We start from the raw sequence: 11,107 nt of genomic DNA, 5'->3' as shown, positions 1-11,107 counted from the left end.
AAGAAAAATATTTAATTTAGAAATAATTTTTTTTTTCAAATGATTTTTTCCATTACCTACCATAACGTTCATTCCAAATTGCTATATTTGTTTATTATGTCTAAATGTTAGTCTTTATATTTATATCTCATATACGTATTAAATATTTATTAATATCTATTTTTATAATTATGATTAAGACCTGGCTTTAATTCATTCAATCCAAATTAATCATTCATTATGAAATATGTCATTAAAAATTTGCCCATGTTGTCATGTGGAGTGTTTTAAATTATGCTGGCAATTACTTGTTATAACAGGTTTAGTAAAATGATGTAAAGTCAAATCTTTCACATTATTTTTGTATTTAATATGCTTTTAATTTACTACCTAACAACAAGTTTTCCATTATTAAGTACTTTCGCATTATTGAGAACGATCCGATGTGATATATAGTTGGTTGAAACTTATTGTCTTCCTTTAATTCAATGTAGTTTGAAAATTGAAGGGAAATTAGAAGGGGGGCTTAATTAATACAATGAAAAATATGGATTCATTTGATGTCAACATCCTAATTAATTAGGATAGTTTTTTCTTGCCCCCTTCTAACAAAATTGACTCTACTAATCTTCTTTTGTCACTTACATGATCATAGGAGAAAGAAAAGTATTTGTTATCATACTCATATTTTATAAATCTAGGAAGAGGGATAAGAGCACACAAATTAGGTTTGCTTAATCACACAATATCATTTCCGGTGTATCAAAATATGTACGATCGTTATTTATCTAGTTATTATTAGACAGTAATGTTAATAATTACGGAGAGCATATAATACAACATACATGAAAAACCATTTTATTATCGTTATAATAAAATATTATAATCGAAAATGACTGTTATAAAAAAGTTCTTATATATAGTAACATCTAAACCAAAAGATGTAGTAGCAAAAATTAAATATCATGAAAAAAACTAACTAATATCTATCTAATTATCTAAAGCTTAACCTTTTTGGTGCACTTCTGATCTTGAATTGACTGGCTAGTAATATTCACAGTAATACTACAATTCATCTTCACAACAACATATTTCTTGATCATATTCAACAATTTAACTCTCCCACCAACACTTGTGTAGCTATTCATAGTAAGCAAACCACTACTAATATCATCTTGTAAGCCAGGATGTGACATAATCTTATCCGTCATAATATCAATAGTTACGTTCATCCTCATAGTCTTCCGTGCCTTTGATTTCCCCGGTGGGCCCCGTGCCTCCCCGATGACCGTATCGCGATAGGAAATAGTGGTGGTCGTGTTACTATACTTAAATGATGAATAATTAGGATTTTTCACTGAGACATCAGCTTTTATGGTCATGTTGGAACCTGGTTTAGGTATAGGTAAAAGGGTGCCACTAGTGTTAACGAGGTCTAGTTTTTCAACTGTGACACCGTTCATTGTAATAATAGGGTCTTTTATTTTGAACACTGTGAAGATCAAAATAATGATTATTATGGCTACAAGGAAAACAAAGATTGATACACAAGCACAATATTTGAAACATCTTCTTTGATGAAACCTTTTTTTGATGTTTAACGTTGTATCGTCGTCATCGCTGCTATGTGGCCGGTCGGATGCTGGTGCTAGTGGTCTAACTTGATCTCTCTCCACCATTTTTATTGAGTCTTGAAACTAAGAGGAGGAATGGTTGTATTTATTTGTGATGTAAAAATTTTGGGCTTTGGCGTTTGAGATTGTGTTAAATGCCTATATATAAATAAAATGTCTTGTGAGTGGAGAAGGTATATGGTAGGTTTATTCCACCGTCGATGTTGACTCTAAAGTATTTTCCTTTTGAGTAAACTTTTCATAATACAAACAAACACTTATTTTTTACGGAAAGAAATAAATTCAAAATTTAAATTTTATGAATTTAAGTGATGCTAAATGGCAAAAAAAATTTAATCAGAATTTGATAAAAAAATTTAAAGAAGTCTATAATATTTTTTTTATTTTATAGTAAATTAAAAAGTATCAAGTTAAAAGGGTACAAAGATTTAGAAAGATGAAATAACAAAAGTAAAATATTATTCTGACCGAATTCTCCGGCACAAAAGGATTTTTTGGTTTTATGAGAACAAAGTTGAAGTGGAATTTTACTGAGAATTATGTTGTGAGTAATTAAACGGAATGGGAGGATTGTTAGTTGGCTGTTGGAGGAAATGCTCACCTTAGTAATTATGCCATGTCCAAATAGTCAATTCTCTCACAGTAAAGGTGTTCAAATTCACCAACCAACACTATAGTTTATGGGAGATTACCAACATATTTTAAAAACATTTGAAAGTCTTCATATCTTTTTTCAGTTATTCCGATTCCCTTATGTCCATATCATATTGTGTTCTAAAAAATTGCAAAAACTGTAACAAACTCAACAAACGGAGTGAATCACACTTGTGTTAGAAAAATCCGCAAACTCAGTTAAATAATTTTATCAATCAATCATTTGTCCAAACCGAGCGAAGATGACAATGGTGCAAGGGAGACTATCTTCTTATCTCTTTTAAGAGCTGGAAGAAGTGCTTCTATAGATAAAAGCACAAAAGCTCTCTCTTCACTACCACTGAGAGAGAAATGATTTTTCTTTAAGTTTCATTTTTCATGGCATTTCTCAATTCACATTACACCTTATCTTGTAAGGCTTAACCTTTAAACAAACCCAACCGTTTCTTTCCAAAAACAGAGGGAAAACTCACCAATAGTCCTTGCATGAACAACTCCCACCTTCAAAACAGTGAAACCGACTGGAATCTCGCACGATAATTCTTCTCTCTTCTATTTTAGAGATATATTTTATCGCAGTATGACAATCAACACATGTACGTAGATTCTTAAAAACCTTTATCTGTGTTCCAGGTGGAGTTGCTATAATTCCGAATGCAACTGCAAGCTTTTCACTGTGATAGGAAAGATTTTGCTCCTTCTGTTCCTCTTCCACATCATGTAGCACATTGTCTATATCAGGGACATATCCCTCTTCTTTCATTCTCCTCCAAAGCTCGCCTAAAAACTCGTATATTTCCTTTGATCTAGGATGTGATTTATCACCGACCAAAAAGACGTAGTCTTTTCTCTGCAAATTGATCCAACTTATACCAGGCTTCTTCACCACACCTTTCTCTTCCATGACTCGTCTAATTTTTGCCACTTCAGTCCATTTACCAGCAGTGGCATATACGTTTGCAATGGTGACATAAGTAGCTGCATTCTCGGGCTCAATTTCAAATAGTGCTTCAGCTGCTCTCTTTGCTAGTTCAACATTTCCATGGACTCTGCATCCTCCAAGCAAGGAAGCCCACAAAAACTTATCAGGTTTCATTGGCATCTGACTAATAATCTCTTCAGCCTCCTTAAATCTGCCAAATCGGCTCAGGAGATCAATCACACAAGCGTAGTGGTCAGCAGTATGGGTTAGACAATGCTTGTCTTTTATTGAGTAGAAATATTCGAGCCCTTTATCAACTAAACCTGCATGAGTGCAAGCAGAAAGAACCCCGACAAATGTAATATGATCAGGCTGAGTGCCAGATTTAAGCAAGGAGTCGAATAACTGAAGAGCTTCACTAGGTTGGCTGTTTTGAGCATAACCATTAATCAGTGAGGTCCAAGAAACTACATCAGGCTTCGGGAGCCGCTTAAATACCTTGTATGCACTATCTACACTCCCACATTTGGCATACATATGAACTAAGGTACTTGCTGCAAAGGAAAGAGGATCAAAGCCAATACGCATCATGTACCCATGTACTTGTTTTCCGAAATGCTCTTTTGTTTGGTGAGCACATGCATTCAAAACTCCAGCAAAGGTAAAATCATTAGGCCTAATTCCCGAATACATCAAACATGAAAACAACAAATAACCTTCTTCCCACCTCCCATCTCCAAAGTATCTATCGATCATAGCCGTCCATGAAACAACATCCTTATCTTTAGTCCTATCAAAAATATGCCTTGCTTCGTCCACGCTCCCACATTTTCCATACATATCACTCAAAGCACTCCAAACAACCGCATCAGAATCCAACCCAGTTCTCACAATATGACCATAAATCTCCTTACCCAAACGTAAAGACTGAATAGAAGCAGAAGCAGCAAGGGCACTCGAAATAGTGAACTTATTACACTTAAAATTCTCATCTCTCAGCATCACTCTATACAATTCTAATGCACATTCAGGCTTATTATGCCTCACATAACCCGAGATCATGGCGGTCCAAGAAAAATTATCTTTCTCAGGCATTTCATCGAACAACTTCCTAGCTTCATCAATCAAACCCAATTTAGCAAACCCAGAAACCATAATATTCCATGAACACAAATCCCTCTCAGGCATTTCAACAAACAGGTTCTGTGCATCAAAGGGTTTATCACATTTACAGTAAAAATCAAGAACACGATTAGAAATGACAACCCCGGGTCTAAAACCTGAACATTTCATAATTTTATGAACTCTCTTTCCTTCTTCAAGAGCCCGGTTATCTATACATATCCGCAAAAGGGTTGAAAATACTGTAGCTGAAGGACGTGTTTCAGGACGTTCTAGCAATTGAATGGCTTCTTTCAATCGCCTTTGCTCGCAAAGCATTTGAAGGGCTTCGTTGAATTTGTTTTCGTTACATAACCGTGTAATCATTTGGTCTTTGTTCGCGGGTTGGAAGAAAGTCTTCTCTTTGTGTGCTGTAGAAAAAGAAGATGAAGATCGTATGGTACATGCTGAATGAATATGGGGTGAAAAAGAATGTGAAGTTAGCTTCACTGATGCTCTAAGATTTGCTCTCATGGTGATTGCTCAAAGGATATAATTTTAGAATTCTCTTTTGGCGCTACGCTTCAAACTGCAACCGTGTAAGGGCTTACAAGATGTCTGATCAATGCAACCTGGAACATATCTTCTCTAACACTAATATTGCTATTAGCAGCTGGACAGGGCCGGCTGAACCAAAACGCCAGTCAATGACTTCGGCCCACGTTCTTTAGGAAACACTACTTTTTAAGAATATAACGGAATATAGTTATACGCAGCCGTGGAGTCAGAAATTTGATCGAATTCAAAATCGGAGAAGTGAATACATGAAAGGGAGTTCACAATAACAACATGTTATATCAATTGATTAAATATATTTTATTATTATTTTATGTCAATTTATGTGACACAATTGAGATTTGAGACTCAAAATTTAAATTCCACCATATAAATCCAATCACATAAACCTAACATCATCAAATCTTCATATCATCAAATCAGGTGAGATAAGAGTAATGTGAGTTTCATAAAGTTGTGCATTTTGTATCCTTGAAATGATACTTATAAGGTAAACAAACTTTATGTTATTAAAACAACAGAAGAGAAACCAGGGCACATTAAAGCCACATTATTAGATAGGTATAACTCTTCATATCTCAACAACCTTTGATGGATCTTCTTTCTCCTCTTCATCTTCTTTTTTCTCTTCTTCTTTTCCACCCTTCCATAAATCTGACAATGTAGGAAGCTTATACTCGCCGCTATAAGAGAGGGGAATGGTGATGTTGCCAATGACCGGAATATCAATAATGAGACCCAATTCCAGGGTATAATCGACGTCCCAATCTCCACCAATGTCCCTAACCAAACTCACTAGCACACTGTGGGGAACCTTCACTGGCACATCTAACATGGTTGAGTCATTTGCCTTTATGCTCCCTGGGTCTGGAATTCTTCCTGATGCGATTACCCTGTTGTTCATCATCAATTCCCATTAATACTGAGTATTCTATTCATGGTACATCTCATTCAAAAAGAATCAATCCAAAGAAAATGAAAAAAAAAATCGATCTAGTATAAGTTGATCAGCTTATTAAAAATGTATGTCCTAAATTATTAGTTCGTTTACTAAAAAAATTCCATTTTACCCCAAAAGATCATCGATTAATTTGTATTTATCGGATTGATATCTATTCATATACTATATGTTATTAAGCATATTTTTCGTAAATTAGATCAATACGAATAAATGATAAAAGTAGTAGAATGGAAGTTTTATTTATCATTTCTTAAATATCCTATAAAATAGGAAGTGATGACTAAAATGTAGTAATACGAGGGTCAACCTTGTGAAATGTAATTTTGAACTTGTGAATCGAGAGATTAGTATATACAATTTAATTTACTTATTTTTGGCTGATAAATATTGAATTCTACCGAATTGCGATTCTATAGTTGGATCCTCCGCTGTAACTCTGCAAGAGCATAATAGAAATTACGTATGCTCTGTTCTGGCTATGTTTCCAGCCAATTATTTAGAACAGAGTAGATCTAACTATACATTGGCGATCCGATGTGTAGAGTAATCAGATTAGTATAAAATAATGTTAAATCAGTATGCAAAATTGTGATTGTCAAGTGAAAAGTTCATAGTTTTAAGTGTTGAAGAGTAAAAGGAAGTGGAACCTGGTGGCGCTTTTGAGGACGTAATCGATCTCCATGATTGGAATAGGAACAGAGTAAGGGTTCTTAACGGAGACTTTAGCGTGAAAAGCAAGGCCGTCGAAACCGATCCCCTTAAGATCGACGTCGGTGATGGTTGCCTCCGGTTTCTCCATGTTGGCTATCTTCTCCGACACAAAATTCTTCGCCTTGTCAATTAGATCCATGCTTCTGGAACGAAAGGGAATTGAATAGTATGCCTGTTTTGTGCTAAACGAATATCTCTGCTCTTGTTATGGGATATACAAATATAGAAAAAGAGTCTACTATTTATTACATATACTTCCGCGTAAAGGGTCACAATTGACGCGCTATTCTCTCCTCGTGTCATAATTGTGCTTCCTGTTTAGGTTCTCTAACTTTATTTAGTATTAATAAAGGGATAAATTATAGAAATATACAATTTATTGCTTTCACTTATTTTTATTATTTTTAAATTCTTTTATTTGTTTAATGTACTCGAGGTGCTTATGTATCTGGGTTAATATATTACAGCTGCATATTATATATTTAAGATAGTTTTTAATGTATATGATTTACATATATTAATATATTTGTATTATTATTTAATATATTTTGAGCTACATATTAATATAATCGAATAATATTTAATATATCCGAGTAATATTTAATAGTTACATATTTTAATTTATCCGAGCTTCAATTATTGTATATATTTTTTTAATTTTATTTTTAAAGAATTAATATAATTAGAAATGATGATTGTAATTTTATATTAAAACTTGATTTATCGAAACTTTTGCTTCAAAAAATGCTCTCAAGCTAGAAATTTAAGCACGGATAACTTTATGTAATTTTACGCTTAATAAAATAATATGAAAAGTAACACTATATTATGGCAAAGCAATCTTCTACTTTTTCATTAATTTCTCGTTTTAATTTCCATGATATTATTTTTATAAAATTAAAAAGTACTTTAATTTTCAGTTTTTGGCATTTATCAGCTAATTCAAAAAAAACTAAATAACTTTTTAAATCAGAAATATACTAGTATTAGAACAAGAAATCTTAGAAGTGGACGAAAATCAAACCTTAATTTGTGTCATTTATGACTACGGCAACAAGATGTAATTATCATAGCTTGTTAAAATATATCTACATTTAAAATTACGTTTCTCGTCATAAATAAAAAATACTATAGTTAATATATATAGAGTCGGTAGTAGGAGCGTAATGACTAAAGAAAACACGTTAGGCACACATGAATGGCAGTATCTCCAGCGCGCGTTGCGCCCGCGTTCTTTGATTGCTTTATTCGTACACATCTAAAACATCAATTTTCAGCATATTCGTTGGTGCGTGGAAGTGCAGAAAAGCTCCATATGGACAGAGTAGGGCTTAATTAACTTGTAAAATTTGTGAAATGTGGGGATCCTGATGTTTCATATGCAGATTGGTCTCAATTTTCTATTGTCAAATGTTTTTTTATTTAATAAGTAAGGGCCTTTCCATTTCACTTGGGATTCCACCAGGTATTTCTCAATAATTTATAGATACTTCGTAGCACCAACTACTACCATGATATGGAAACATGATTTGTGGATCTCTAGATGGTTAAATTATTTTCTTTTATAATAGTTTTGGAAATTAGAATGATTAAAGATAGGTCTACATCTGTCCTTCAAAAGTTTTGGAATTTCTTCGTAATAGTCCCATTACCTTGCCTCATTTTTGAGAGGCAATCTCAAAGTGACTTCTCAACTTTTGTGATGATACAATTTTTTGTTTGTCCTATAGTTATACTTCAAAAGAATAATTTAATTCATGATACAATTTTACGTTTTTCTTTTTTTGATAAAATGATTTATAATCACCTAAGATTTATATCCCTAAATTTTATGCTCAACAAAATAACGTTACGTTTAATATTCAGTTAAACACTACCAATATATATAAATTAAAATAAAGAGTAGTGATACTCTCCCCATTCACTATTAATTGTCATATTTTTCATTTTTCATTTTTAGAATTAAACTATAAAAGTTTTGATTAATATTTTTAAATATATTTTTTCATCATATTGATATGTAAAAAAGATTGCAATGTATAATACTTTCCTTAATATTTTTTTGAATATCAGAAATTTTTATTTAAAAAACGAATTAATATAATCTAATTTAGTTTTGAACTTTTGAAAAATATAACTTTAGAAAAATAAAAGTGAATTGATTTTGTATTAATAGGGAGAGTGGGGTGCAGATAAAGTGATACGTTCGAATATGGTATCCAATTATTTGGTTTGGAGTTTATAGTTTACAAAATAAGGAACTTACTTGTAATTTTTAATTAAACCCCAAAACAGGGTTTTGGAAAATCAAACAAAAATCCAATATTACTTTGGATTTTGAAACAAAATACAAAAAATAAAAACACATAATGAAACTACAAGTACAGTATTAGTTAGTAATTATTATTATTATTATTAGCGCGCTAGTTTCAGATCTCTTTTTCAGTGTCTTCTTGTTTGTCACCGTTCCATAAGTCTGAGAGTGATGGAAGCTTGATCTCGCCGCTATGTGAGAGTGGAATTGTGAAATCTCCGATGACTGGAAGATCAATAGCGAGACCTAATTCCAGTTTATAGTCAATGTCCCAATCTTTACCAATATCCTTACCCAAACTCACTAGCATACTGTGAGGTACCTTCACTGGCACATCTAAAATAGTTGTGTCATTTGCCTTTATATTCCCTGGATCTGGAATTTTTCCTGATACTATAACCCTGCATTAATTATTTCACAAAAAAAAATAAAAATCATCAGTATATAACCCAAAATCGAGGAAACATACTAACACGCATGAAAAAAAAGTACCTGCCGGAGCATTTGAGAGTGTACGAGATCTGCATGATGGGTACAGGAACAGAGTAAGGGTTTTTCACGGCAACTTTAGCATGATAGGAAATGCTGTCCATGCTAACTTTTTTCAGATCAAAATCCGTGATGTCAGCCTCCGGTTTCTCCACCTTATCAGACACGAAATTCATCGCTTTCTCCATGAAATCTGCCATTGTATAGCTTGAATTTCTTTTATTATTGAAAATGTATTTAGTGTTTTGAGTAAATGATATATATTAGGTCTCGAGTGTTGTCTATTTATAGGATGTGGTTGCGTGATTAATACACGTAAAAAAGTTATGATATGAGCAGCTAGATATTTTCTCTACAGGAAAAAATTGTAATGCCGACACGAGTAGTACACGTGATGGGTCGGTGTATCTTGAGGCCGTGTCCAATGTCACTTTTGACCACATCAATGCAGACCTATCTCTTCAACATTAGTTACGCTCTACTCTTTAGTTGGTTGGAAGGGGGAAATTAAAGTACCCTCTTAATTAACTTGAAACTTGAAGGTCGTTGTCAATATGATGCTTGGCATGCACTGGGAATTGATTTTGTAATAGTTGCTCCTCTCGTAGTTACAATTCTATTTAATATGATTTTTTTTAAAAAAAAAAAATTATGTTTTAAATTTGTGATCTAAAAATAAAATTATAGTAGATATTTATATGAATAGAAATTTTCTGAAATTAATTAATGCAGATGGCATTGGATGGATTCTATGGAATGTGGACTCTTAACACTATCTCACTTGAGATTTCACTAAGTATTGCTCAACATCTGTCGACTACTTTTAATAGGCTTAAGATCCGACTTCTTCGTTGGTCTCAAAAAGATCGTCCCATTATGCTTTCTTTTGTTTAATTAATACGAATTCTCCAAATAGTCGGTTCCCTGCTTTCATACTTCTCAAATACAATTTCTTTTTATTTAATCCCCAACTTCATTATTCTTCGTAAAACGTCTTAGTTACGTTTTATTATTCAGCCAATACAGTTGAAAGAACCACTATAGATAAGTTCTATATTATAAAATCAAGATTGAATAGTAATTAGAGGCTGAATTTGATCTCAAATCTCCCACATGAGAGACTCACCACACCATTTCTTGCGGGCTAACTTAAAAATAAACTTATACAGTTTTAGATACACAACTTACCTCTTTTACTGTTTTTAGCGGTCGAAATTAGTTTACTATGCGTATTTATTTTAGCGACATTTGATTTTCAGGTAAACAATCTAAGGGATATACTGAAATGAGTTACTGTCTCTCTTTTGGTCTCTCTCTTTCATTCTCTCTTTGTTCACCTATTCTATTTGCTCCATATTATTACTCCCTCCTTTCGTTATTGTCTGTTTCTCCGTCCAATATTATTTGTCATGATTTCTATTTTTAAAGTTAAAACTATAAAAATTTTGACTAACATTTTAAGATGCATTTTTTCATCATATTAATATGCAAAAAATTGTAATTTATAGTATTTTTTATATAGTTTTAAAATATCTAATTTTTTTGTTTAATATATCAAATTAATGTGATCTAATTTACCTTTGAAAATTAATCAAATTGACTTTTGATAAGCGTGACGTGACAAAAATTTTCGGACGGAGAGAGTAATGTATATTTCATCACCATTTAACACCTTAATTCATTTTTAAAAAATAATAGCATCACAATTCACAAAGAATTTTAGGGAAAATAGCATTGTAGACTTTGAATTATTTCTATTTCTATTT

The 11,107-nt window shown here is 32.5% G+C and overlaps 4 protein-coding genes across 4 annotated transcripts; all 4 read right to left on the bottom strand.

Moving 5' to 3' along the window:
• Window positions 1-878: 878 nt before the first annotated feature.
• Window positions 879-1,718, bottom strand: LOC778266 (plant cell wall protein SlTFR88). The gene is given in 1 exon segment (NM_001246985.1): window positions 879-1,718. A coding segment is annotated over 1 exon segment (681 nt). The 5' UTR covers window positions 1,659-1,718; the 3' UTR covers window positions 879-977.
• A 707-nt stretch (window positions 1,719-2,425) lies between these two features.
• On the bottom strand, window positions 2,426-5,178 carry LOC101254733 (pentatricopeptide repeat-containing protein At4g37170). Its single transcript, XM_004229860.5, has one exon. The coding sequence runs from the start codon at window positions 4,822-4,824 to the stop codon at window positions 2,737-2,739; it is 2,088 nt and encodes a 695-aa protein (XP_004229908.2). The 5' UTR covers window positions 4,825-5,178; the 3' UTR covers window positions 2,426-2,736.
• A 72-nt stretch (window positions 5,179-5,250) lies between these two features.
• Window positions 5,251-6,752, bottom strand: LEA14 (late embryogenesis (Lea)-like protein). The gene is given in 2 exon segments (NM_001247502.1): window positions 5,251-5,759; window positions 6,475-6,752. Coding segments are annotated over 2 exon segments (525 nt in total). The 5' UTR covers window positions 6,678-6,752; the 3' UTR covers window positions 5,251-5,437.
• Window positions 6,753-8,729: 1,977 nt separating this feature from the next.
• ER5 (ethylene-responsive late embryogenesis-like protein) lies at window positions 8,730-9,599 on the bottom strand. Its single transcript, NM_001247009.2, is given in 2 exon segments — window positions 8,730-9,253; window positions 9,345-9,599. Coding segments are annotated over 2 exon segments (483 nt in total). The 5' UTR covers window positions 9,542-9,599; the 3' UTR covers window positions 8,730-8,967.
• Between the last annotated feature and the right edge of the window lie 1,508 nt (window positions 9,600-11,107).

Source organism: Solanum lycopersicum, chromosome 1, assembly GCF_036512215.1.
Source record: "Solanum lycopersicum chromosome 1, SLM_r2.1".
Lineage (NCBI taxonomy): Eukaryota > Viridiplantae > Streptophyta > Magnoliopsida > Solanales > Solanaceae > Solanum > Solanum lycopersicum.
The sequence above is the reverse complement of the archived record's forward strand: the minus strand, read 5'-3'. Positions and strand labels throughout refer to the sequence as shown.